The sequence below is a fragment of the Salmo salar genome, chromosome 20 (assembly GCF_965601325.2).
Source record: "Salmo salar chromosome 20, fSalSal1, whole genome shotgun sequence".
NCBI lineage: Eukaryota > Metazoa > Chordata > Actinopteri > Salmoniformes > Salmonidae > Salmo > Salmo salar.
In genome coordinates, this window is record NC_138310.1 from 76979758 (window position 1) to 77006984 (window position 27227).

General features: G+C 44.1%; 1 protein-coding gene across 3 annotated transcripts; it reads right to left on the minus strand.

Moving 5' to 3' along the window:
- Positions 1–533: 533 nt before the first annotated feature.
- Positions 534–26955, minus strand: LOC106594363 (von Willebrand factor A domain-containing protein 5A). Of its 3 annotated transcripts, none has more exons than XM_045703972.2 (19): positions 26803–26955; positions 19610–19660; positions 17619–17821; positions 16686–16908; positions 16163–16338; positions 15852–15966; positions 15459–15634; positions 15168–15256; positions 14866–15010; positions 9846–9925; positions 9289–9403; positions 8978–9136; positions 8659–8762; positions 6564–6781; positions 6149–6340; positions 5136–5183; positions 4706–4863; positions 3257–3380; positions 534–2980 (listed from the first exon to the last, which is right to left on the minus strand). In XM_045703972.2, exons 2-19 carry the CDS (start codon positions 19650–19652, stop codon positions 2901–2903), a joined length of 2448 nt encoding a protein of 815 aa, XP_045559928.2. In that variant the 5' UTR covers positions 19653–19660; positions 26803–26955; the 3' UTR covers positions 534–2900. The 3 variants fall into 3 exon arrangements, 2 of the variants coding, with proteins under 2 accessions (XP_045559928.2, XP_082822858.1); XM_082966732.1 differs by having other exon boundaries at positions 6113–6340; XR_014381927.1 differs by lacking the exons at positions 534–2980; positions 3257–3380 and having other exon boundaries at positions 4723–4863; positions 6560–6781.
- Between the last annotated feature and the right edge of the window lie 272 nt (positions 26956–27227).

The following is a 27227-nucleotide window of genomic DNA, read 5'->3' on the forward strand; positions in this document are numbered from 1 at the left end:
GTAGAAGACACCATTTTTACACGTTAAACGCTTCAGCACTCGGCGGTCCCGTTCTGTGAGCTTGTGTGGCCTACCACCTCCTGGCAGAGCTGTTGCTGCTCCAAGACATTTCCACTTTACAATAACAGCACTTACTGTTGATTGGGGCAGCTCTATCCTATGACGGTGCCACATTGAAAGTCACTGAGCTCTTCAGTAAGGCCATTCTACTGCTAATGTTTGCTGTGGAGATTGCATGTCTGTCTGCTCGATTTTATACAACTGCCAGCAATGGGCGTGGCTGAAACAGCCAAATCCGCTAATTTGAAAATACACAAATACTTTTGTGTATATATAGTGTTTGTTAAAAGTTGTCTTCTAGCCTACTCTTCCTCATCAGGAGGGACCTACTGTAACACTCCTCATGGACCCTATTAATCAGGTGTGTTCAAAAGTGGCTCCCCAGGAGGGGTTGGTAACTCCTGATGTAGGTTCAATGCAGAAGGAACAGAGTGGAGTCATTAAGAAAATAGATTCAATGACCAATAAAGATGTAGATTATGATCCATTTTTATCAAGTGAAGTCGTACGATACCGGTCAAAGGTTTTAGTACAACTACTCATTCATGGTTTTTCTTTATTTTGACTATTTTCTACATTGTAGAATAATAGTGAAGACATCAAAACTATGAAATAACACATATGGAATCATGTAGTAACCAAAAAAAGTGTTACACAAATCAAAATATATTTGAGATTCTTCAAAGTAGCCACCCTTTGCCTTGATGACAGCTTTGCACTCTTCACATTCTCTCAACCAGCTTCATGAGGTAGTCACCTGGAATGCATTTCAATGAACAGGTGTGCCTTGTTAAAAGTTCATTTGTGGAAATTCTTTCCTTCTTAATGCATTTGAGCCAATCAGTTGTGTTGTGACAAGGTGGGGGGGGGGGGTGCAGTCGCAAAAAAACATCAAGGGCTATGATGAAACTGGCTCTCATGAGGACCACCACAAGAATGGAAGACCCAGAGTTACTTCTGCTGCAGAGGATAAGTTCATTAAAGTTATCAGAAATTGTAGCCCAAATAAATGCTTCACAGAGTTCAAGTAACAGACATCTCAACATTAAGTGTTCAGAGGATACTGTGTGAATCGGGCCTTCATGGTCGCATTGCTGCCAAGAAATCACTACTAAAGAACACCAATGAGAAGAAGAGACTTGCCTGGGCCAAGAAACACGAGCATTGGACATGAGACCGGTGGAAATTTGTCCTTTGGTCTGGATTTTTGGTTCCAACCGCTGTGCTTTGTGAGACGCGGTGTGGGTGAATGGATGATCTCCGCATGTGTATTTCCCACCGTAAAGCATGGAGGAGGTGTTATGATGTGGGGGTGCTTTGCTGGTGACACTGTCTGTGATTTATTTAGAATTTAAGAAACACTTATCGCTGCAGAATGCTGGTTACGCCATCCCATCTGGTTTGGGCTTAGTGGGACTATCATTTGTTTTTCAACAGGACAATGACCGAACAGACCGGCAGGCTGCGTAAGGGCTATTTTATTAAAGGAGGAGAGTGATGCATCAGATGACCTGGCCTCCAAAATCCCCAGACCTCAACCAAATTAAGAGGGTTTGGGATGAGTCGGACCGCAGAGTGAAGGAAAAGCAGCCAACAAGTGCTCAGCATATGTGGGAAGTCCTTCAAGACTGTTGGAAAAGCATTCCAGGTGAAGCTGGTTGAGAGAATGCCAAGAATGTGCAAAGTTGTCATCAAGGCAAAGGGTGGCTACTTTGAAGAATCTCACATTTTGATTTGTTTAACACTTATGGTAACTAGATGATTCCATGTGTTAATTCATAGTTTTGATGTCTTCACTATTATTGTACAATGTAGAAAATAGTAAAAATAAAGAAAAACCCTTGAATGAGTAGGTGTGTCCAAACTTTTGACCGGTGGTGTACACTACCGTTCAAAAGTTTGGGGTCACTTAGAAATGTCCTTGTTTTTTAAATACTCAGCTACTCTAAAGAAGGCCAGTTTTCAGCCAGCACAACAGTTTTCAGCTGTGCTAACATAATTGCAAAAGGGTTTTCTAATGATCAATTATCCTTTTAAAATGATAAACTTGGATTAGCTAACACAATGTACCATGGAACACAGGAGTGATGGTTGCTGACAATGGACCTCTGTACACCTATGTAGATATTCCATATAAAATCAGCCGTTTTCAGCTACAATAGTCATTTACAACATTAACAATGTCTATACTGTATTTCTGATCAATTTGATGTTATTTTAATGGACAAAAATGTGCTTTTCTTTAAAAAAAATATATATATATTTAAGTTACCCCAAACCTTTGAACAGTAGTGTATATGAGGAATATCATGAATACAGAGAGACAGTGTTACATGATCAAACAGTAAAGGTACTATGATAGGCACTCATCTGGCTTTCCGTATTGTCCACAACTCCTTCCTGCATGCATTTGGCCCCATATACGTGGATAATGCATACATACAATAATAAGGCCTTTTACCAAGCATTTGGAGAAATTAAGGCTATCATTTTGGTTAGTGATGACAAGTACTGCATACACATTGTATCCAGTAGTCTATATGGAATTGATAACCAAAGCAAAGTCTAAACAAGTTTAGCTGTATACGTAACACGTAGATTAATGTTGATATGTTAATAACAACCAATACATTGAGATACATAAGTGTCCCAACAGTAAATGACAATAGGCTAATATAGGCAAGAGGTTGATAATTAGGCTTGTTTAGGCGGATACAGTTGCTAGCTCCACCAGTTTGCTTGGAGGAGGGGACTAGGAGCAGGCAGGGTTGTGTGTATCTCACCCCAGGTAGAGTAGCAGGTGTATGGGGGACAGAGAGAGGACTGGGAGGGTGAACATGTCAGAGCCCCAGGGTGTCTTTCTGCACTTGGCAACCCAGAAGGTTATTTCCAGCCTGAACACACTCAGAAACACTGGTCGCTGAAAACACATATCACCAGGACAGGCATCATTATACTGTAGCATCATGTTGGCAAGGATTGGCACAATGTATCTGGAACACTTGTTTGAAGACAAACGTACCACCAACATTGTATTGTGAATGATTATACTCAAAATGTAAATATATTTGTCATTTAAGTAATACAGTATGGTAGATTCCTACTAGGAAATTGCTTTCTCCTGAACAATTTCTTTCCAAATCAGGGCAGATGAAGGACAAGAGTTGCCAGGACTATGAGTGGAAGCTATAGCTACCTTTCTGAGCCTGGATCCATGAAACAGCCTTCATGGCCACAAACTGCCAATCCTCCTGAGCCTCCATCTTGAAACCATAGAGCCATACCAGGGCTAGAACCGTGGCCCACACCTCCTGGTCCACCTGAGTGAGGGAGAGAGTGAGAGACAGACAGATGGAGAGAAACAAAAAATAAGGACGCTGAGACATGGGTATCACGGGGACATTCAATTCAATGTTCATCATGCCTTTGTCCAGAGCTGATGGTCTTTCTATAGAGCACACGTGCAGATACTCTGTGTGCATCATCTTGCAGCACACTCATAATATACAGTATCAGTCAAAAGTTTGGACACACCTATTCATTCAAGGGTTTTTCTTTATTTTTTACTGTGTTCTACATTGTAGAATAATAGTGAAGACATCAAAACTATGGAATAACACATATGGAATCATGTAGTAACCTAAAAAGTTATATAAAATATATTTTGATTTGTTTGAGATTCTTCAAAGTAGCCACCCTTTGCCTTGATGACAACTTTGCACACTCTTGGCATTCTCTCAACCAGCTTCATGAGGTAGTCACCTGGAATGCATTTCAATGAACAGGTGAGCCTTGTTAAAAGTTAATTTGTTTAATTTCTTTCCTTCTTATTGAGTTTGAGCCAAATCAGTTGTGTTGTGACATGGTAGGGGTGGTATACAGAAGACAGCCCTATTTGGTAAAATACCAAGTCCATATTATGGCAAGAAAAGCTCAAATAAGTAAAGAGAAACGACGGCCAGTCATTACTTTAAGACATGAAAGAGGGTCAATCTGGAAAATTTCAAGAACTTTGAAAGTTTCTTCAAGTACAGTTACAAAAACTATCAAGCGCTATGATGAAACTGGTTCTCATGAGGACTGCCACAGAAAAGGAAGAGCTAGAGTTACCTATGCTGCAGAGGATAAGTTCATTAGAGTTACCAGCCTCAGAAATTGCAGCATCTGGTTTGCGCTTAGTGGGAGTATAAATTGTTTTTTTAACATGACCCAACACACCTCCAGGCTGTGTAAGGGCTATTTGACCAAAAAGGAGAGTGATGGAGTGCCGCATCAGATGACTTGGCCTTCACAATCACCCAACGTCAACCCAACTGAGATGGTTTGGGATGAGTTGGACCGCAGAGTGAAGGAAAAGCAGCCAACAAGTGCTCAGCATATGTGGGAACTCCTTACAGGCTGTTGGAAAAGCATTCCAGGTGAAGCTGGTTGAGAGAATGCCAAGAGTGTGCAAAGCTGTCATCAAGGCAAAGGGTGGCTACTTTGAAGAATTAAAAATATATTTTGATTTGTTTAACACTTATGGTTACTACATGATTCCATGTGTTATTTCATAGTGTTTATGTCTTGACTATTATTCTAAAATGTAGAAAATAGTAAAAACAAAGAAAAACCCTGGCATCTCAGTTTATTTCTGTGGACCCACCTGTGCAGGCTTTGGCTTGGACACCTCCTCCTCAGTCTTCGCCAGCACCTCAGACAACGCTGCCTCCAGGACCCAGGAACCAGAGGCCTTCTGAAGGGAGATCAGCTGGAGGAGAAGGTCCCTCACAGGCTTAGAGGTTGGGGCTGGAGAGTCAAAGTCTATTGGGATTGGACAACATAATGGTTAGAACGGTTACAAATTATCTAAATGATTACATACCTAATACCTTAACTGTTCCATTATAGCGCCAGTGGCTAACTGGGTCACCCTAACCAGAATCCTAACAGTTGCGGTAAAATCCTTGTGCTGTGCTTGAGTAATACAATCACAATAAATAGAACACTGAGGAGTATCAAACATTGTTACAATTCCCATGTGAATAACAGGTATTTGGAATTAGGTTAACACAGACATTAACCCTTAAAATTACCTTCGGTACAGTTGTCGTCAGAGTCAAATACTTCGAAAGCAGCCAAACCTGAAACCCAATGTAAATTGTTTATGTTAGTGTCGTACATTCCCACTAACAAAATCTATTAAAGATCACAATTCAACATTACAGTACTTTTACCCAAAATACACTGAACAGAAATATAAAACGCAACATGTAAAGTGTTGGTCCCATGTTTCATGAGCTGAAATAAAAGATGACGGATATTTTCGGTAAGCTCAAATAAAATGTTGTGCACAAATTGGTTTACATCCCTGATAGTGAGCATTTCCCCTTTGCCAAGATAATCCATCCACTTGACAGGTGTGGCATATCAAGAAGCTGATTAAACAGCATGATCATTACACAGGTGAACCATGTGTTGGGGACAATAAATGTGCAGTTTTTTCATACAACACCACAGATGTGGTTATAGTACGGGCAGGCATACCCTACGGACAACGAACACAATTGCATTTTATCGATGGCAATTTGAATGCACAAAAATACCGTGATGATATCCTGAGGCCCATTTTTTTTTAAGGCATCTGTGACCAACAGATGCATATCTATATTCCCAGTCATGTAAAATCAATATATTAGGACCTAATGGATGAACTTAAATTGACTGGTTTCCGCATATGAACTGTAACTTCGTAAAATCTATTAAAATTGTTGCATGTTGCGTTTTATATTTTTGTTTAGTATAATTCAACATTAACAATGTTGATTACAACATTTCTGTAAAAGTTATGAAATGTGTTAATACACATTTTGTAAAATATAATTATTTGAATTAACCCTGAAATTAATAAAACATGTAGTTTCATCAAAACATGCAGACTTTAAACATGAACCCATAAGATCACAATCTTAATACAAATGAACAGGGATCATATTAACTCATAATAGTGATACGTAAGCATATTGAAAGAGACATGTAACTTGTTTCTTAAACAAATAGACTCGGTGCTGACCTTTACGTTTACTATTTTTTCTCAACTTTAACTTGCCTGGGGCACTCATATTCATCTGCAGACTACATGTCTTCACCATGGGCATGGGGCTGCACTGAGCCATATCACACAAGTTCATCATGGGCATGGGGCTGCACTGAGACATACTACACAAGTTCATCATGGGCATGGGGCTGCATTGAGACATACTACACAAGTTCATCTTGGACATGGAGCTGTGATACAACACTGAGAAAGAAGGGAAAAACACAGGTCACTTGGTTACAAACATGAAGGTACACACACACAGAACACATTAATGACTAAACAATGAGGATTCCATCTTACACGTGCAGAGGGCACAGTTTGAGACACTTCAGCTCGCGGTTAGCATTTATTTAGCGCTGTTTACATATCTGCATAAAATAATTTCCTTGCACAGCCTCTCCCCGTCACACAAACACTCACTCACTCGGTGTGGGGACTTGTCTGCGTAGCAGCTGTCCTTGCAGGGCCTCTCCATCTCCTTTGTGGACAGCGATGAAGGCAGTAAAGGCACTGCTCACTCCTGATTGGACGCTGAGCTCTATCACCTTCTCTTTCACTCCCTCCTTCTCCCCATCCTGCTCTCTCTCTTCCACCTCCAGGGATTGGATCAGGGTTCGAGCCCCCAGCCTGTGGACGGTCATTCTAGAGAGGAGGGATAGAGAGAAGAAGTAGATGAAAAAGAGAGAGAGATAAGAGATAGATGTGGGAGAGGAGGGATAGAGAGATTAAGATAGTGGAGTGGGGAGACGAGGGTCGATGATAAGATGGGGGTACCCCACAGTACTATATACACTGCTCAAAAAAATAAATGGAAGACTAAAATAACACATCCTAGATCTGAATGAATGAAATAATCTTATTAAATACATTTTTCTTTACATAGTTGAATGTGCTGACAACAAAATCACACAAAAATAATCAATGGAAATCCAATTTATCAACCCATGGAGGTCTGGATTTGGAGTCACACTCAAAATTAAAGTGGAAAACCACACTACAGGCTGATCCAACTTTGATGTAATGTCCTTAAAACAAGTTAAAATGAGGCTCAGTAGTGTGTGTGGCCTCCACGTGCCTGTATGACCTCCCTACAACGCCTGGGCATGCTCCTGATGAGGTGGCGGATGGTCTCCTGAGGGATCTCCTCCCAGACCTGGACTAAAGCATCCGCCAACTCCTGGACAGTCTGTGGTGCAACGTGGCGTTGGTGGATGGAGCGAGACATGATGTCCCAGATGTGCTCAATTGGATTCAGGTCTGGGGAACGGGCGGGCCAGTCCATAGCATCAATGCCTTCCTCTTGCAGGAACTGCTGACACACTCCAACCACATGAGGTCTAGCATTGTCTTGCATTAGGAGGAACCCAGGGCCAACCGCACCAGCATATGGTCTCACAAGGGGTCTGAGGATCTCGTCTCGGTACCTAATGGCAGTCAGGCTACCTCTGGCGAGCACATGGAGGGCTGTGCGGCCCCCCAAAGAAATGCCCCCCCACACCATGACTGACCCACCGCCAAACCGGTCATGCTGGAGGATGTTGCAGGCAGCAGAACGTTCTCCACGGCGTCTCCAGACTCTGTCACGTCTGTCACATGTGCTCAGTGTGAACCTGCTTTCATCTGTGAAGAGCAGATGAAGACGAATTTGTGGCGAATTTACCAATCTTGGTGTTCTCTGGCAAATGCCAAACGTCCTGCACGGTGTTGGGCTGTAAGCACAACCCCCACCTGTGGACGTCGGGCCCTAATACCACCCTCATGGAGTCTGTTTCTGACCGTTTGAGCAGACACATGCACATTTGTGGCCTGCTGGAGGTCATTTTGCAGGGCTCTGGCAGTGCTCCTCCTGCTCCTCCTTGCACAAAGGCGGAGGTAGCGGTCCTGCTGCTGGGTTGTTGCCCTCCTACGGCCTCCTCCACGTCTCCTGCTGTACTGGCCTGTCTCCTGGTAGCGCCTCCATGCTCTGGACACTACGCTGACAGACATAGCAAACCTTCTTGCCACAGCTTGCATTGATGTGCCATCCTGGATGAGCTGCACTACCTGAGCAACTTGTGTGGGTTGTAGACTCCGTCTCATGCTACCACTAGAGTGAAAGCACCGCCAGCATTCAAAAGTGACCAAAACATCAGCCAGGAAGCATAGGAACTGAGAAGTGGTCTGTGGTCCCCACCTGCAGAACCACTCCTTTATTGGGGGGGGTCTTGCTAATTGCCTATAATTTCCACCTGTTGTCTATTCCATTTGCACAACAGCATGTGAAATTTATTGTCAATCAGTGTTGCTTCCTAAGTGGACAGTTTGATTTCACAGAAGTGTGATTGACTTGGAGTTACATTGTGTTGTTTAAGTGTTCCCTTTATTTTTTTGAGCAGTGTATATCAAATCATACTCCATAGCTGAAATGCATTAGGAGTGCTGGCACAGTTTCTGTTAATGGAGCATCATGGCAGTCTTGCCTGTAAATAGTGGCACATTCCCTTAATGCATCTGACCAAGGCCTGCAGTGTTGTTTTTACCCAGTGTCCTCTGCAGGCTTAAGAATGAAGCTCAGCTGGTTCTCAACAGGCTGCTTGGCCAGGCTGTACTTCACTGTCACCGAGCCCTCTGTGTCCCCTGAGCTCTGAGCGGGGGAGAGAATGAGAGAGAGCGAGAAAGAGACAGACAGAACGAGAGAAAGAAAAAAAGGAAATACAGGGTTGAGTGAAACACGTGGACCGTGACCCAAAAAATGTTGTCTTGCAAATAAGTTATGACCTTACCAGTGTCATTTCAACATTGACATACTGTATGTTAAACAGTATTAACATTCATAACAGTAGAAGGCAGAGCCCTCACCTCCCCAGTGAGCTGGGCATACAGAAGTGCCCTTTGACCCTGGAAGAGCACTCTGATTGGTGGAGACAGAGGGGTGACAGACACCTCCTTTGGGACATTCCATTTGACTGAGATGTCCACCACAGCTGGCTGCAGGGCAAACCGGAGAGACTGCATCGCCTGAGGGAGGAGTGTGAAGGAGGAAGGAGAGTGGTAAAAAATGTCATTAAAAAAGGAACGAGAAAAAGCAAGAGAGTAAGGGAGGTGATGAAAATGTTTGTAACCAATACAGCCGTCACTTTACACATGCACACACATTGATAAGCTCTTACTTTGGGCTGCATCCTGTCCTGTCCTGTGATAAACTGTGCGTGCCCTGTGGCCTGCTGGGCCACCCCAGAAATGAGAGCAGTGCTGGCCCCCTCCCCGATCCCAAAGGAGAAACACCTGACAGGGACACACCCAGGAAACACTATTATTTTTGTTATCAAATACCAAAATAAGTCTATCAACCAAATCCATATCACTTGTGTAATTTTCTTGTCCTCGTGGGGTGACTGAAAACACATAACTGTACAGGAAGAATCATCAATATGAAGGCTTTTGTTCTCACAGGGGTGAAAAACCCCTAACCTACAGAACTCTCCCACACTGCTGCTCACAGACAGGTTGGGTAGGTTTACTTTAGATTGGGTTTTACAATTCATCTTTTGAGTCAAAAAGACCAGTGGTTAGAGCTTTACTTTCCAGACAGGTGCAATGGGTTCTGTAACAAACTCTCTATTAAAACCAGTTAGTCGAATTCTTTCAGGTGGGAGGTGACAGAGCTAGCTGTGGGATCTCTGCCCCAACTAGGTAATGATAGGGGAAACAGTGCTTGTGGGCCCACCTGTGAGAACCAGCGTTCGTCTTCACCAGATCCAGGACTTCCTTGGTGTTCCCCACCTCACCGTCAGTGAACAGGAAGAGCTGTGGAGGACAGAGCGGGTATGTTGATCATGTGTCAACGTTAAATAATGTACGTGCAGCACTGAAGTATACTGAGTATGTTTCCTTAGTAACCAAAAACACAAGTCTATTTGCTGTCCCAGTAAGCCAGGCGTATTACTGTAAATACCACACTCAAAATACAGAGTAAAACCCTAGCAAACAGTGTAACTAAACATGCCCAAAGCCCAAGAGGGAATTTCCTCATGGTCTAAGACATTGGTTGCTCCCATGGGAGACCAGGATTCATATCCTGCGTGTTACACATGGAAAGGTGGGAGGAGTTTCAGGTGTTTCAGGAGGAACCTGTATGAATCACAGTGTGTAAGGTATATAGAAGGCCAATGAGTGAGATGATTAGAAAAAAATATTAAAATGATGATTCAATAACAGACAGATTTTTGTTGACCACTCAGATAGTTGAGACACTAAAAAAACAAACCTAATCAAACATGGTCCAGTGGTTCCTTTGGCGTCATCAAACATACATGACATCATCTATATTTTGGGAAACAGTCGTTATACATTGCGTCATCTATACACGTATGCATAAACAAAGCTAAGTAAAGTAGATAAAAGGACATGCAGGAACTTGTAAAGAAATGTCTGTTGGAGGATACGGTGGCAGGCTTTAGCAGAGGCATTTACATTATTGTTACCTGATAACATTGCACACAATTTATTATTTTCATCTAGATCATTTTAACTATCATTTTGGCTGGACAGCTGACGAAAAACATCATCCCTAATGTCATTGTATAACCCACTGTCACGTCCTGACCAGTAAAAGGAGTAATTTGTCATTGTTGTATGGTCAGGGCGTGGCAGGGGGTGTTGTTTTGGTGTGTTTTGGGGTTGGTTTGTTTCATGGGGATTTGTTGTAGTTTTCATTTTCTATGTTCATTTTCTATGTGTGGCCGAGAATGGTTTCCAATCAGAGGCAGGTGTCTTTCGTTGTCTCTGATTGGAAGCCATACTTTGTCAGCCTGTTTTTTCCTGTGGGTTGTGGGTCGTTGTTCTTCGTATAATCCGTGTACCTTACGGAACTGTCGTATGTCGTTGTGTTATGTTTTGTTTAAGTGTTCACTTACTCTAATAAACAAAGATGAGCACTCAACACGCTGCACTTTGGTCCAATCCTTCCGACAGATGTGACAGAACCACCCACCGATGAAGGACCAAGCAACGTGGAAGGGAGCAACAGGAGAGTTATCTGGAGTCCTGGACCTGGGAGGAAATCCTGGATGGTAAAGGACCATGGAGGCAACCTGGAGAGTATCGCCGCCCGCCGGAGGAGATAGAGGCAGCTAAGGCGGAACGGCGTTACTACGAGGCTTTATACGCACCGAAAGGCAAGGCATACGGGTAGTTTGGCTAGGTCAGGGGGAGCTCTGACCTAACTTACCGGGCGTACAGGAGAGAGCTGTGGAGCAAACCGGTGCCAGTCATGGAGTCAAGCACGGAGCTTGACGCGAGATTCCGGAAGGAGGTATTGGCGGAGAGGGCACGACTGAGCAGGCGGGCAGAGGGGTGAGCGATGCATTACGAGGTGATGCGCACTCTCGCCCATCCGCACGCACAGTCCGGTGCGGTCAGTACGGGCTCCGCAGCGTTGCCGTGCTAGAGTTGGCACTCAGCCAGGAAGGAGTGTGCCTGCTCAGCGCATCTGGCCGCCCAGTTTATCCTGCGCCTGCTCTACGCACGGCAGCCCTCATTCCCCAGCACAGCCCAGTTCGCCCTGTGCCAGCGCTCCGCCCGTGCCGGGCTACAGTGACCATCCAGCCAGGACGGGTTGTGCAGGCCGTGCGCTCCAGACCTCCAGTGCGTCTCCAAGACCCAGTGTGCCCCGTGCGTGCTCTGCGCACCCAGTCTCCTGTAAGTCTCCCCAGTCGGGAAGACCGGTCCCAGCTCGACGCAGGAGGCCTCCGCGCGACGCTCCTCAGCCCGGAGCCTCCAGCGACGCTCCTCAGCCCGGAGCCTCCAGCGACGCTCCTCAGCCTCCAGCGACGGTCCGCAGCCTCCAGCGACGGTCCGCAGCCCGGAGTCTTGTTTGCGGCCGGGTGTCCGCACTTTTGGGGGGGGGGGGGGGGGAGAACTGTCACACCCTGACCTGAGAGAGAGGGTTTGTTTCTATGTGGTTAGGTCAGGGTGTGGGGTGGGCATTCTGTGTGTTATTTTCTATGTTTTGGCCGGGTATGGTTCCAATCAGAGGCAGGTGTCTATCGTTGTCTCTGATTGGAAGCCATACTTAGGCAGCCTTTTTCCACCTGTGTTTGTGGGATCTTGATTTTGTACTGCTCGTATTTAGCCTGCAAGACGTGACGGTCGTTTGTATTTGTTTATTATTTTGTTTAAGTGTTCCGATTTAAAATAAAGATGAACACTCACCACGCTGCACCTTGGTCTAATCCTTTGGACGATCGTTAATGAAGATCCTACCACCAAAAGGACCAAGCAGCGTGGGCCGATGGACTGGACATGGGAGGACATCCTGGATGGCAAAGGATCCTGGACGTGGGAAGAGATCCAGGTCGGAAGGGATCGCCTTCCATGGGAACAGGTGGAAGCAGCGAGGGAGGTACAGCGACATGATCAACAGGCCCGAGAGGCAGCGGCAAAAACATTTTTTGGGGGGGCACACGGGTAGATTGGCAAAGGCGGGTTTAAGACCTGAGCCAACTCCCTGTGTGTTACGGATACAGGTAGTGTGTATCCTGTATTTGTATTTATTTTCTCTCCTTCTCCCCTCACAGGTGACAATCATCATTCCCCAATCAGTCATCAATCATTAGACACCTTCACCTTTTTACTTACCCTATCACATCCCTTTCCCTTGGTTCAGTTGTTTTCGCCAGTTGTTATCTCTTTAGCTCAATCTCTCTATTGATCTCTTTTGTTTTTGGCAACTACATGTCACTTTGTCCATCCCACCTGTGAGTATTGTTTTTGTTAAAGTGTTGACTGTTTGTTTGTTGGTGGGAAAAGGGGGTACCAAGACAAGTCGCCCATGGGCATACATTACCCGTAGGAATACTTTGTCTAAGTACCCTAGTTAGAACTGGGCGGACCACCCACTGTATTTTATTGGTTAGTTAGCTAGTGGTTATTGAAGCAGGCTAGTCTAGCTTAGGTGTGTTTTGGATTATTGTTTCTTTGCTTGAGTCCAGCTCAGCCCCTTTTCTCACACCCAATTACCGTGTGTTTAAGCAATAAACCTTTAGTGTTTGACGGTAAATTTAAGTTGTCTGTGGTTTTTGTTCTCACTGTTACTTTATCACTATTATAATTTACAGGAGTTATGTTACCGGTCTCGTTGCCATCCCCCCTAGACTGCGGGGTCAAAGGGATTCGTAACACCGTGCTTACCATGGGGAGCGAGTGACCGAGCAAGCACCGTGTTATGCGGTGATACGCACTGTGTTGCCAGTGCGTACTCAGAGCTCGGTGCAAGCTCCTCACTGTTGCCGTGCTAGAGTTGGCCGGCAGCCAGGAAGAAGTGCGCCGGCTCAGCGTATCTGGCCTCCAGTGCGTCTCTACGGCCCAGGTTATCCTGCACCTGCTCTACGCACGGTAACCCTCATTCACCAGCACAGCCCAGTTCGTCCTGTACCAGCGCTCCGCCCTTGCCGGGCGATAGTCAACATCAAGCCAGGACGGGTTGTGCCAGCCCTAAGCGCTAGACCTCCAGTGCGCCTCCAAGGCCCAGTGTGCCCTGTGTCTGCTTCCCACACTCTCCCTCCAGTGCACCGCCATAGCCCAGTACGTCCTGTACCAGTGCTCTGCCCTTGCCGGGCGATAGTCAACATCAAGCCAGGACGGGTTGTGCCAGCCCTAAGCGCTAGACCTCCAGTGCGCCTCCAAGGCCCAGTGTACCCTGTGCCTGCTTCGCACACTCTTCCTCTAGTACGCCTCCATAGCCCAGTACGGCCGGTGCCTGCTTTGAGCATGCGGTCCTCAGTGCGTCTCCCCAGTCTGGTGAGACCGGTTCCAGCTCCCCGTAGGAAGCCTCCAGTGAGGATCCACGGCACAGAGCCTCCAGTGAGGATCCGCGGCACAGAGCCTCCAGCGAGGATCCGCGGCACAGAGCCTCCAGCGGTGGTCTGCAGCCAACAGCCTCCAGCGGTGGTCTGCAGCCAACAGCCTCCAGCGGTGGTCTGCAGCCAACAGCCTCCAGCGGTGGTCTGCAGCCAAGAGTCTTCAGAACGGGAGCTACGCCCAGAGCCAGAGCCACCTCCGTAGTGGGAGGATTGTCGAAGGGTAACACAGGAACCGTCGTTGACGGTGGCCACCCTCCCTTCAGGTTTGGGGTTGTTTTTGTGGGGTTTTTTTTGTTTTGAGTTGCAGTCGGGGTCTGCACCGGGGGGGGGGGGGGGGGGGTACTGTCATGTCCTGACCAGTAAAAGGGGTCATTTGTCATTCTAGTATGGTCAGGGCGGGGCAGGGGGTGTTGTTTTGGGGTTGGTTTGTTTCATGGGGATTTGTTGTAGTTTTCATTTTCTATGTTCATTTTCTATGTGTGGCCGAGTATGGTTTCCAATCAAAGGCAGGTGTCTTTCGTTGTCTCTGATTGGAAGCCATACTTAAGCAGACAGTTTTTTCCTGTGGGTTGTGACACCCACAGTAAAGCAACGCATGAGGTTCTGTTTTAATGGAAGCATCGTTACAGAAAGTACAGACATTTCTCTATGGGAGTGTTTGTGTGTATATTGTTATTATTTTTATTATTATTTAACTAGGCAAGTCAGATAAGAACAAATTCTTATGTACAATGACGGCCTACCCCGGCCAAACACTAATCCGGAGAAAGCTGGGCAAATTGAACCAGGGTCTGTAGTGACGCCTCTAGCACTGAGATGCAGTACCTTAGACCGCTGCGCCACTCGGTCTAAGGCACTGTAAGGTATGTAAGGTGTATTAGCTACCTGTCTGGGCTGGTCGGGGAGGCAGGGCTGGCTGTAGATGTGTTTTAAAGGCTGGAGGATCTCTGTACCTCCCATGTCAGCCCTCATTTCTTTCACCTTCTGCAGAGCCTCATCCAAAGTCTTCTGGCTGTACTCCACACTCTTTCTGACATCCAGATAGATATACACACACAAGGTCAAAGGGTCATCACCACAACATATTACAGACCCAAGCCATGGACATTTGAATCCTTCACCTACCTGCTGCAAATTATTCGATGTAAACATGATTTAAACAGGGGTTGGAAGGAGAAAACACTCACGAAAAGAAGGACTCATAACTGGACCCAAAGCCAATGATGTTGAAGTAGCAGCCCATGGGCAGGCTTTTCAGCAAGAGCAGCAGGGTATCCTGCAAGAGAGAAGTCCAACAAGTGTCTTTACTCTTCAATAAACCTTATAGGACAGTCTTAAAGAACTAGTACAGAGTAACCACAGTGTACTGGATTTAACTCCAAACTACCTCGTGGTGAATCCTGTGCAGATTGAGCTGTTCATTCACTAGAATAGGGTTGTGTGTGTGTGTGTGTGTGTGTGTGTGTGTGTGTGTGTACCCTGGCACTGCCAATACGGTCCTGTGACCCAGACCCAAGGTGCATGGGGCATTCCATGCTGCCAGAGCGATCCACTACGAACAGGAACTCCCCGTGTGAGGTCATAGATGACATCACATCCTTGGGGAACTCTGGGTACAAGCTCAGCATGACCACTGGGTCACCCATCAGAGAGCCTGGGGGAGAGAGAGAGAGAGAGAGAAAGCGTGAGGGCAAGAGAAAGAGAACGAGAGAAAGAACGAGAGAAATAAATAAGTCTCCAACAGTCTTTCTCCTTCTCTCCTTCAGTCTCACCATGTCCCTCTCTGTAAACATGGATGAAGGTAGCAGACTAGACTACTCATTGATCTCATATCCACCAATCTACAACAGAGTACACCCACCCCCCCTCACCTGGCTTGGCAGAAGCCTGTGCTGCCTCTACTATAGCAGTAGGCTGATGGGTGTCTTGGTAATACAACAACAGCTCAACGTCCCGGTCAAACTGATGACCTGCAGCCAGACTGACCTGCAGTTAGAACAACATTCACATGAAGGCAGAGCAGTCAGAGAGGGAATTGAACAACTATGAAGGATTCTGATGGTTATTGGTGCTAGTGAGAGTGCAAGCACACAGACATACACACACACACACAGCGTACACATTCATACGTACGTAAAGCAACACACTTACACATACATATGAACACACAGACACACAGTACCGTGGCTTGGGTTTTCTCTGTGTTGAGGTAGTTGAGTGGGTCCAGGGGACAGTTGGACTCTACTCTAGAGATGGGATGAGGGGACGACACATGGGCACTGAGGGACAGACTGTAGGGCACAGAACCAGCGGGCACCGAGGACACCTGGGCACTGCCACCACTACCACTGTCTGACCCTTAGAGAGAGATGGGTGAGGGAGAGAGAGAGGAAGAGAGAGGGGAGAGAGAGACGCACAGATTAGAATGTTTTTGTTCCAGCCCAGCACTAACACTCCTTTCATCTCATCAACAACTCACCAAGACCTTGATTAATTCAATAATGATTAATTCATTAAAACGGGACTGTAAATAAAGCCTGCACCCTCCCCTGTGGGTCTTCAATAGCAGGACTGAAGACCACTGCCCTATGGGACCAGGTACTGGTTCCTAGTCACACTGCTGCCCACAACGTTTTTACTTTGTTTTGCACTGCCCTATGATGTTTTAGTGGTTTGTGTCTCTATACAGGGGCCCATGTTCTTACCCTGGGGTTGGTAGCGGGGGTTGAGCACGGCGGGCAGGCAGAGCCTCAGGCCGTCGTCAGCCTGTACAGCCAGCTCTGTCACATAGTCCAGGCTGACAGAGGCCTTCTCCCCTGGAGGCAGACTACCCACACTCAGCTTGAACACGTCCGGGCTCTCATCACTCTCCTCCAATAGGAAGGCCTGCTGTCCAGAGCTCAATGCGTCATCATACTGCTCCTGTGCCTGAGGAGGGACAGAGGAACACACAGTATAGTACAGTAGCATACATCCAGGGGAAGGTTGTGTCTGACTGACACTAGTCAGGTCAATGGGGTTTGACAGAGTCGCTTTGACAAAGCAGTAGGTTGGGAACCAGTTTTACAGGGTCAAAGTCGAATACTGAGAGCAGAGAGCTGTCAACAAACATCTGAATAACTTTTGAAGCCCTGTAGGTCATAGACTGCTGGTTAAACATAAAGTGATAATTATAAGCAATGGATTGGATGTATATCGAGCCTTTCTACCAACTGAGGTACCAAAAGCACTTTACAGAGTAAGGGGGAAACTCATCTCATCCACCATCAATGTGTGGTACCCACCTGGGTGATGCACAGCAACCATTTTGTACCAGAACGCTCACCACACACAAGATCCCATGGTGGAGAGGCGAGGAGTGATATTTGCCAATTAGAAATGAAGGGATTATTAGGTTGCCATGATGGAAATGGGGCCAGGTTAGCTGGCCGGTAACATTTTACACCAAGTTTCTCTTAAAACTGTGTAGTAACGCTCTACACTAGTAACAACACTTGTACTAACATGTTATTGATTGATATTAATGTGAAATTAACCCAAATCCTGCAATAAATTATACTTTTGTAGATCTCAGAAAATGTCATAACAAATGTCTATAGTTGCATTTGTCTCATTATTGACTTGTCATCTCTCCTCACCTTCTGTTTCTCCTGAACCTCAGCCACCACCTCAGTCTGTCCTATCTTTGCGCTGAACCTGCAGACAGCAGCCTCTCCCGGCAGAGGGAAAACAAAGATGGCCTCCAGAGGGCTCTGCTCCTGGTTCTCATACTGCAGAGTGGAGCTCACGGTGGCCACATGCCCCTGCACACTCACTTCCACAGCAATACTCTTCAGAGGCACTGAGAGAGGTAGGGATGGATGGAGCAACAGATTTTATTTAGTGAAAAGCAATATACAGTTGAAGTCAGAAGTTTACATACACCTTAGCCAAATACATTTAAACTCAGTTTTTCACAATTCCTGACATTTAATCCTAGTAAAAATTCCCTGTCTTAGGTCAGTTAGGATCACCACTTCATTTTAAGAATATGAAATGTCCGAATAATAGTAGAGAGAATGATTTATTTCAGCTTTTATTTCCTTCATCACATTCCCAGTGGGTCAGAAGTTTACATACACTCAATTAGTATTTGGTAGCATTGCCTTTAAATTGTTTAACTTGGGTCAATCTTTTCGGGTAGCCTTCCACAAGCTCCCACAATAAGTTGGGTGAATTTTGGCTCATTCCTCCTGACAGAGCTGGTGTAACTGAGTCAGGTTTGTAGGCCTCCTTGCTCGCACATGCTTTTTCAGTTCTCCCCACAATTTTTCTATAGGATTGAGGTCAGGGCTTTGTGATGGCCAATACCTTGACTTTGTTGTCCTTAAGCCATCTTGCCACAACTTTGGAAGTATGCTTGGGGTCATTGTCCATTTGGAAGACCCATTTGCGACCAAGCTTTAACTTCCTGACTGATGTCTTGAGATGTTGCTTCAATATAACCACATAATTTTCCTGCCTCATGATGCCATCTATTTTGTGAAGTGCACCAGACCCTCCTGCAGCAAAGCACCCCCACAACATGATGCTGTCACCGCTGTGCTTCACGGTTAGGATAGTGTTCTCCAGCTTGCAAGCATCCCCCTTTTTCCTCCAAACATAACGATGGTCATTATGGCCAAACAGTTCTATTTTTGTTTCATCAGACCAGAGGACATCTCTCCACAAAGTACGATATTTGTCCCCATGTGCAGTTGCAAAACGTATTCTGGCTTTTTTTAAATGGCGGTTTTGGAGCAGTGGCTTCTTCCTTGCTGAGCTGCCTTTCAGGTTATGTCGATATAGGACTCATTTTACTGTGGATATAGATACTTTTGTACCTGTTTCCTCCAGCATCTTCACAAGGTCCTTTGCTGTTGTTCTGGGATTGATTTGCGCTTTGACACCAAAGTACGTTCATCTCTAGGAGACAGAACGTGTCTCCTTCCTGAGTGGTGTGACGGCTGCGTGGTCCCATGGTGTTCATACTTGCGTACTATTGCTTGTACGGATGAACGTGGTACCCTCAGGCATTTGGACATTTCTCCCAAGGATGAACCAGACTTGTGGAGGTCTACAGTTTATTTTCTGAGGTCTTGGCTGATTTCTTTTAGATTTTCCCATGATGTCAAGCAAAGAGGCACTGAGTTTGAAGGTAGGCCTTGAAATCCATCCACAGGTACACCTCCAATTGACTCAAATGATGTCAATTAGCCTATCAGAAGCTTCTAAAGCCATGACATCATTTGCTGGAATTTTCCAAGCTGTTTAAAGGCACAGTCAACTTAGTGTATGTAAACTTCTGGCCCACTGGAATTGTGATACAGTGAATTATAAGTGAAATAATCTGTCTGTGAACAATTGTTGGAAAAATGACTTGTGTCATGCACAAAGTAGATGTCCTAACTGACTTTCCAAAACTATAGTTTTGGTAACAAGAAATTTGTGGCCTGTTTGATAAACGAGTTTTAATAACTCCAACCTAAGTGTATGTAAACTTCCGACATCAACTGTAAATGTGGTGAAATGTTCTGAAGTATTTATTTCATAAAAAAGGAAAAGAAATAGACAACGGAAGTAAACTATCATGTCTACTTCCAAACCGTACCTTGTTCATTCTTGACAGTTACCAATCCACAGCAGTTCACCATTTTGGCTCCTGCATGGAGAAGTCAGGTGTCATATCATTGTCCTGGTACCGGCCTGTTACTTTAATGAAGTTAATTGCCATGCAACAGTGAACAGTTAATCGTAATATGCCAAGTGTCTATGATAAATTGTTTTATAAAGGCAGCCACAGAATGCAACTACTGACAGTAGAATGAGAGTAATTGGCAGGTTCATCTAACCATGTTGGCAGGGCTCTACAACAAATGTTCCCTCTAATTTTTTGGGGCACTGAGCAAATTTCAAGTCCGCTGAATGCAAACTTGAACATTGTGAAAATTCTGTGTAACTTCCAGCTGGCGTTTAATTGTGAACACTGAGGCTGTACCCGCTTTAAGATACAGTTTCAACAGTGGCCAAGTAGGCTACTGTGGTTATTTGATCATTATGTAGGTCTACCAGAGTGGGCTACCATCAAAAACAATGGAGAAAATGTATCCCATAACATTTTAACATGGACATAGCTGTTTTATCATTCGGTCTACAGTAGCAGCCAATGAGTGGTGTTCAATGTAGGCTTCATTCCATGAGACTTTTTTAAAAAAACATGCAGAGCTTGACATTAACCGGTTTATCCAGTTGTCCTTCAGACAAGGAGGTGACAAAAAAATGTTGTGTTGTTTCGATGCAAGAAGCCACTTTTCAAAATAAAATGCATTATTATTCACAAACCATTATTACAGAGAATCAGACAAATTATGCTAACCGCTGCCTATTGGCTACTTAGCGTATTCAAGCCTGTCTCAAAGTACAACACAAACAATGTACATGGTTTGTGCTTTTGCAGGAAGCAATCACTCCCTATTGCTGACTACAAATTATCTATAACTGGGCTAATAACTCACTAACTAGAAAAGAATATGAACAAAATGTGCACACGTGGCTACATGCAGCTCTCGCTTTGATCTCCAATCAAGCGCATCTACTCAAGACCACAGCTGTAAACACAGTCCAGTTCAAAGTAAATGGCACAGATCCAAATATGGCAATGGTCTATTTGCATATAGGCCTACTGCAGCTCTGATTAGTTATGCCGCACCGTTCGGTGTAAAGTATGGGCTCAGTCGTGCGCAATAAAATCCTACTCTAATGAATTCTTCATATGACAATCTCTTGCGTAGTTCGTTTTGTTATGTTGAAATGATAGTGGGTAATATTGTGTTGATTCAATCACAATTGACACAGTAAAGGGAAACGTTGATAGTGTTAACGAACAGGGAAAACTCTAGAAAGTTGAGTGAAGTTCAGTCTTGTGGTTCTATACATGGGATGATGTACAGTACCAGTCAAAAGTTTGGACACACCTACTCATTCAAGGGTTTTCCTTTATTTTTACTATTTTCTACATTGTAGAATAATAGTGAAGACATCAAAAACGATGATATAGCACACATGAAATCATGTAGTAACAAAAAAAGTGTTCAACAAATAAAAATACATTTTATATTTTAGATGGTTAAAGTAGCCACCCTTTGCCTTGACAGCTTTCCACACTCTTGGCATTCTCTCAACCAGCTTCACCTGGAATGCTTTTTCAACAGTCTTAAAGGATTTCCCACATATGCTTAGCACTTGTTGGTTGCTTTTCCTTCACTCTGCAGTCCAACTCATGCGAAACCATCTCAAATTGGGTTGAGGTTAGGTGATTGAGGAGGCCAGGTCATCTGATGAAGCACTTCATCGCTCTCCTTCTTGGTCAAATAGCCCTTACACAGCCTGGAGTTGTGTTGGGTCAATGTCCTGTTGAAAAACAAATTATACTCCCACTAAGTGCAAACGAGATGGGATGGCATATCACTGCAGAATGCTGTGGCAGCCATGCTGGTTAAGTGCGCCTTCAACTCTAAATGAATCACAGACAGTGTCACCAGCAAAGCACCCCCACACCTCCTCCTCCATGCTTCACGGTGGGAACCACACATGCGGAGATAATCTGTTCACCTACTTTGCGTCTCACAAAGACATGGCGGTTGGAACCAAAAATATTCAATTTGGACTTCAGACCAAAAGACAGATTTCCACCGGTCGTATGTCCATTGATTGTGTTTCTTGGCCCAAGCAAGTCTCTTCTTCTCATTGGTGTCCTCAAGTAGTGGTTTCTTTGCAGCAATTCGACCATGAAGGCCTGATTCGTGCAGTCTCCTCTGAACAGTTGATGTTGAGATGAGTCTGTTGCTTGTACTCTGTGAAGCATTTATTTGGGCTGCAATTTCTGAGGCTGGTAACTAATGAATTTATCCTCTGCAGCAGAGGTAACTCTGGGTCTTCCTTTCCTGTGGCGGTCCTCATGAGAGCCAGTTTCATCATAGCGCTTGAAGATACTTTCAAAGTTTTTGAAAGTTTCCAGATTGACTGAGCTTCATGTCTTAAAGTAATGATGGACTGTCGTTTCCCTTTTCTTATTTGAACTGTTCTTGCCAATAGGACCATCTTCTGTATACCACCCGTACCTTGTCACAACACAACGGATTGGCTCAAATGCATTAAGAAGGAAAGAAATCCCAGACCTGTTAATTGAAATAATTTCCAGGTGCTGGTTGAGAGAATGCCAAGCGTGTGCAAAGCTGTCATCAAGGCAAAGGGTGGCTACTTTGAAGAGTCTCAAATATAAAATATAGTTTGATTTGTTTAACACTTTTGGTTACCACTGTCGTGGAAAATTGTCTTAAGAATAACACTTCTTACAAGAACTTGTAAATTCAATATAGACTTTAATACAGAGTAACAAAGCCGAGCCGGTCCGCGGACAACAACTGCCTTCCTTAGGCCCCGGCTCTGCTTTTATGCATATACAATACATAGGTCCATCCTTTATGTAAATGAAGTAAAACCCCCTATGCGTTCTGCCACCATTTTCTTTCAACCCAATGGATAACGCCCTCATCTGCTTTTAGCTCTAACATTGTAGTGGCTGGATAACGCCCATATCTGCTTTTAGCTCTAACATAGTAGGGGCTAGACTCTCCTCATATGGATATGAAAATAATGCATGCATTGCATGCTTACGCTTGGCATATATTTAGTCATGGCCATACATTCAGCTTGCCTGGCCGTTGCGTGGTTCCTACTTGGGGATGTATGGCCACCTGTTATCTCCACTCAGGGCCAGCTGCCAGTCTCCTCTTTCGCTAGCTAATGTATTTCTATTTTTCTTTCCCTCAGCAAGTCTACCTTTCTCCCACACCACACGATTATTTCATAGTTTTGATGTCTTCACTTTTATTCTACAATGTAGAAAATAGTAAAAATAAAAGACTTGAATGAGCAGGTGTGTCCAAACTTTTGACAGGTACTTTATATCTTCTGCGCACTACTACGCACTTTAGAGGGAACATTTCTCTACACCAACTTTTTCAGTTGTTGCACAAAGCACATGATTTGGTCTCACTTTTTTAAATTGATAATGACCTGGCCTGTGTCCCATAATGAGCCTGAATTCCATATAGAACCTGACTAATAATGACAAGCCATCTTTTAAATTAGCATGCCCTTGTGCCCGAGTAAAGATGTGACAGGAACGCGAATGACGGGTGGATCATTTCAATAGCAGGTGATTTGATCTTTCATGTGTGGGCTGAGCAAGTAGCCACAATGAAGGGTTTACACAGACATTGCCAAGACAATTTTAAAGGACTTTTTCAAATACTTAATTGTAATTTTCAAGGACCTACATTTAAAAATGTAACTGTTTCAATAGCCAATAGAATTCTAAATATTTTTTACCACCGTAAGGATAAAACATGTTAACAGGCCTACCCAATGGCAGTATGAATTAACATTCAGATGATTATTTTTTACATTCTAAATATGTCAGAATAATGTGGGCATTGCCCGACTAAATAGTCAGCATGCTGCTGTAAAATAGGGACCTTGTAGCAGTCATAAGGACAAAGATTATGCAGTAGTCAGGCAGATCGAGGTGCAAATGAATATTGGATTTATTTACACAGCGCTGGTGATGACGTGATAAATGTACAATTCAATTATATTTACAAACTTCTGACTTTAAAATGTGAGCATTCAAAAAGAAAATGGCCTCTTATCAGGAAAAAAACTGTCCTAACCATACAAGGCATATGTGGGTTCTCCTAGGCTCAAATGCAGCCTCCCCATTGAGTTGTCAAACGTGAACAGACGTGAACATCCCAAAACAGGCACTTCTAAAGAATAGGTGTGGCCAGATCTTGGGGCGCAGGCCAGGTATATCTATACATGCTCAAGCACGCACGTTCACACATTAAACATGACGGAGAAACCAGACACATGATCTCCAAACAAAGATAAGAAAGAAATTGACACAATCGCCATTGCAATGCACACTGCCCTTACCCACCTGGACAAAAGGAATACATATGTGAGGATGCTGTTCATCGACTACAGCTCGGCCTTCAATACCAGAGTGCCCTATAAGCTCATTACAAAGCTGACAGCCCTGGGTCTGAACTGGGTCCTGGACTTCCTGACAGGTCGTCGCCCCCCCCAGGCGGTGAATATAGGCAACATTACCTCCTTGACATTGATTCTCAACACGGGGGACACAAGGGTGCGTCCTCAGTCCCCTCCAATATTCCCTGTGTACCCACGACTGCGTGCCTAAAATAGTTCCAATTCCATTGTCAACACGACAGTAGTAGGCCTGATTACTAATCAACTACATGACAGACTACAGGGAGGAGGTAGGCACTCTGATGGCGTGGCGCCATGTAAACAACCTCTCCTTCAACATTAGCAAAATAAAGCAGTTGATTGTGGACTTCAGGAGGAACCAGACTGGACAAGACTTCATCCTCATCAACAGGGGTGACATGGAGACCGGCGAGGCGCTTGTATGGAAAACCAAGTTGACCGCGAGGCGCTTGTATGGAAAACCAAGTTGAACCAAACATTTGATGTCTTGCTCATAATAACCGCACACGGTTTTACCTCAACAAGTACAACAGACTAGCGCAACACCCTTCAATTGAAACAGTGGGAAACAAAATGAAAGCGGCAACATCTATCATATAAACTGATCTGAAATGAAATCACAGAATAATTATATTGGAGCAGTAGAACTTCTAAATCTGCTACCATAACTTCAATTACTTTTCAAGGCCAAAATATCATTTAAGGTAGGCTTATTCCGTTGACTGAATTTGGCATTGCAAATATTCAACCAACACTTTATAACACTTTCAACGCCACTCAACAACCAAACGTTTGAAAGCTGTGCATTCTCTATTCAAGAGAGACTATTGCAGGGTTCCCTAACTTCAATTTTCATTTTTTTATATATTTTTAATTGTTGGAAATAAAACTGAAAACAGCAGGAAATGAGCTCCAAGTGATTTTAATTTTGGACATCCCAAGTATTCTCACGCATAATAGAGAAACCCAAGTGATTGTACTCAAATGTATGCAAGGTTTCAAATGATTGTTTTAGTGAAATATATCTGTTTGGGATTGGTGCAGTCAATATGCAATCTTCAAATGATTTGTAATTATGTTACGGTCCACGACCATCTGCTCAAGAAAAATATCAGCCGTGGCTGAATGTAGTTGATGATCTCTGATTTATATGTGTGCAGCGCACTTGTGATTAATAATCGGGAATCCATGTATTTTAATCAATTATATAGCCTAGATTAAAAATAGCATTATCACAAGAACATTTTTTCTTTACTGGCACTGACAGTCAATGTTGCACTGGAGTGTTTAGCCTAACTGTGCAGCCCTCTATGTGGAGCCCTGATGCACACGGACAGGGGTATTCCCGTGCTGTTTTTGCTTCTTCAGAAAGTTGGTTTCATTTTGGTCAATTGCACATTGCTGTTTGAATAAATCATTTCATTTTAATAAAAATTTCAAAAGCTAATTGTGAACTAAAAACTACCGTGACCAGGTACATTTCTCAGTAGCACCATTGTGACCAATTAAAAATGTGTGTCGCACTGCCAAGTCAAATGGTCACAAATACAACTGTTCTGGTCGCAGTATCGAGCCCTGGTTGATCATGCGCCATAACTGCTGCTTGCTGACAAAGAACATTGCTTTGTACAGTAATACAATACTGGTCTTTCCAGAACAGACTGTAATTCCTCATACAACAGATGCTTTGTGTAAAAATGGACATTTCCAAGCCTGAAGTTATTGTGAACAACAAATAATTAAATCACAGCAGCCTGATGCAATAACGTCAATATCTGTCCATCCAGTGTAATCTCTGGTTGAACTGGTGAAATAGGATGGAATGCAATAGTCAATATTGTCAGGAGGTAGGCCTACCTGCCACTTGGAGGTCAGGTATTTCATTTGTATTGTTATTGTACGGCCCTGAGCATTAACGTCCAACAATTCAAACTATATGTTGGATAATCATTGACATGAATGACACGTGACTATTGCTGTCTCTTGCTAGGCACATCAGGTTCCATCATGACTGTTAGGGTTAGGGGCAATTGTAGCACAGTAATACAATGATCCTGAGCCAAGCAGCCAAATTATGAGTACAAGTGATTTTAACTTTAAGATGGTATGAATTATACAAATAATACATGTAAATAGCCTTGCTGTCCTGTAGAGCAGTTGTTTCCCAACCTTTTTCGGTTAATGTACCAACAAGAACATTTTGTTCTGTCCAGAGTACCACTGAAGCACCCCCAGAAGTGCATTTTACCAGTTAGCATATGGTCTCATGAGTCTTCTCAAGTACCCTCTGCGGATAAGCCAAGTACCCCCAGTGTCTTATATCAAAAAAAATGACAGGACTAGTTCAAGTGGTCTCTGCGGATTAGAATAAATAAATAAAAAACACACACAAAATCACAATTGCCCCCGGTCTCCTCAACATGACTCATTTCTAACGTTTCGCACTCCTGAACACACCCTGAGGCGTGGTCTCTTTGCTTGTTGTTCTGCACAGTCATTGCGTCCATTCTAAAAACCTAAAACAAACATCCCAAAAATAAGGACAGTGTGATATGTGGATGATATCGAATTGAATGGCTATTTCTTGCCACCGACAATCGTAAGCAAAGTAGGTTATACGTAATTTCGAAATATGTCTGATAAAATGTACAGTATTTTGAGAACCTGAATGCTTTCACATAAATAGGCGAATCATCCTATAAACGACGCAGTTATGTAACATATTACCTTTACATATGTGATAGGCTAGTTTTCAATGATTTCCTTTTACTGGTCCTGGAGATAGAATCCCACAATTTCTACTTCCGTGTAGCGTCAATATCCGAGTAGGCTACTTCTTCCTGGTTTATAAAGATAAACGTCAATTGAAAACATTGCGAAATCAACTCATTGGCCAGTGTTCATAGTCACGCCTGCTATCTTCCTTACCATTGGTGAAAAGACACATTGGGCCTATTCAACCAATCGTTGTTCTTGCGTCTGTAGCGCGGGTTTTTAATACCTTATAAAGCTTTAAACGTATTATTAGACATGTATTTTTATTGGCTGTTAGGTCGCGTCAATTTGAATCTGGTATCAGAACAAAATAGTCAGCACATAGTTACTTCTGATTTCTTTGTACTTTAATTAATGCAAACACTTGAATGGTAAAT

Excerpts from the sequence above, each read along its gene's own strand:
- LOC106594363 (XM_082966732.1), bottom strand. The coding sequence starts at position 19,652 with ATGGTGAACTGCTGTGGATTGGTAACTGTCAAGAATGAACAAG. Across the intron at positions 15,257-15,458 it reads ACCGTATTGGCAGTGCCAGG|GATACCCTGCTGCTCTTGCT; the intron begins GTACACACACAC and ends TCTCTCTTGCAG. Across the intron at positions 9,137-9,288 it reads AGGACAGGATGCAGCCCAAA|GCGATGCAGTCTCTCCGGTT; the intron begins GTAAGAGCTTAT and ends CTCCTCCCTCAG.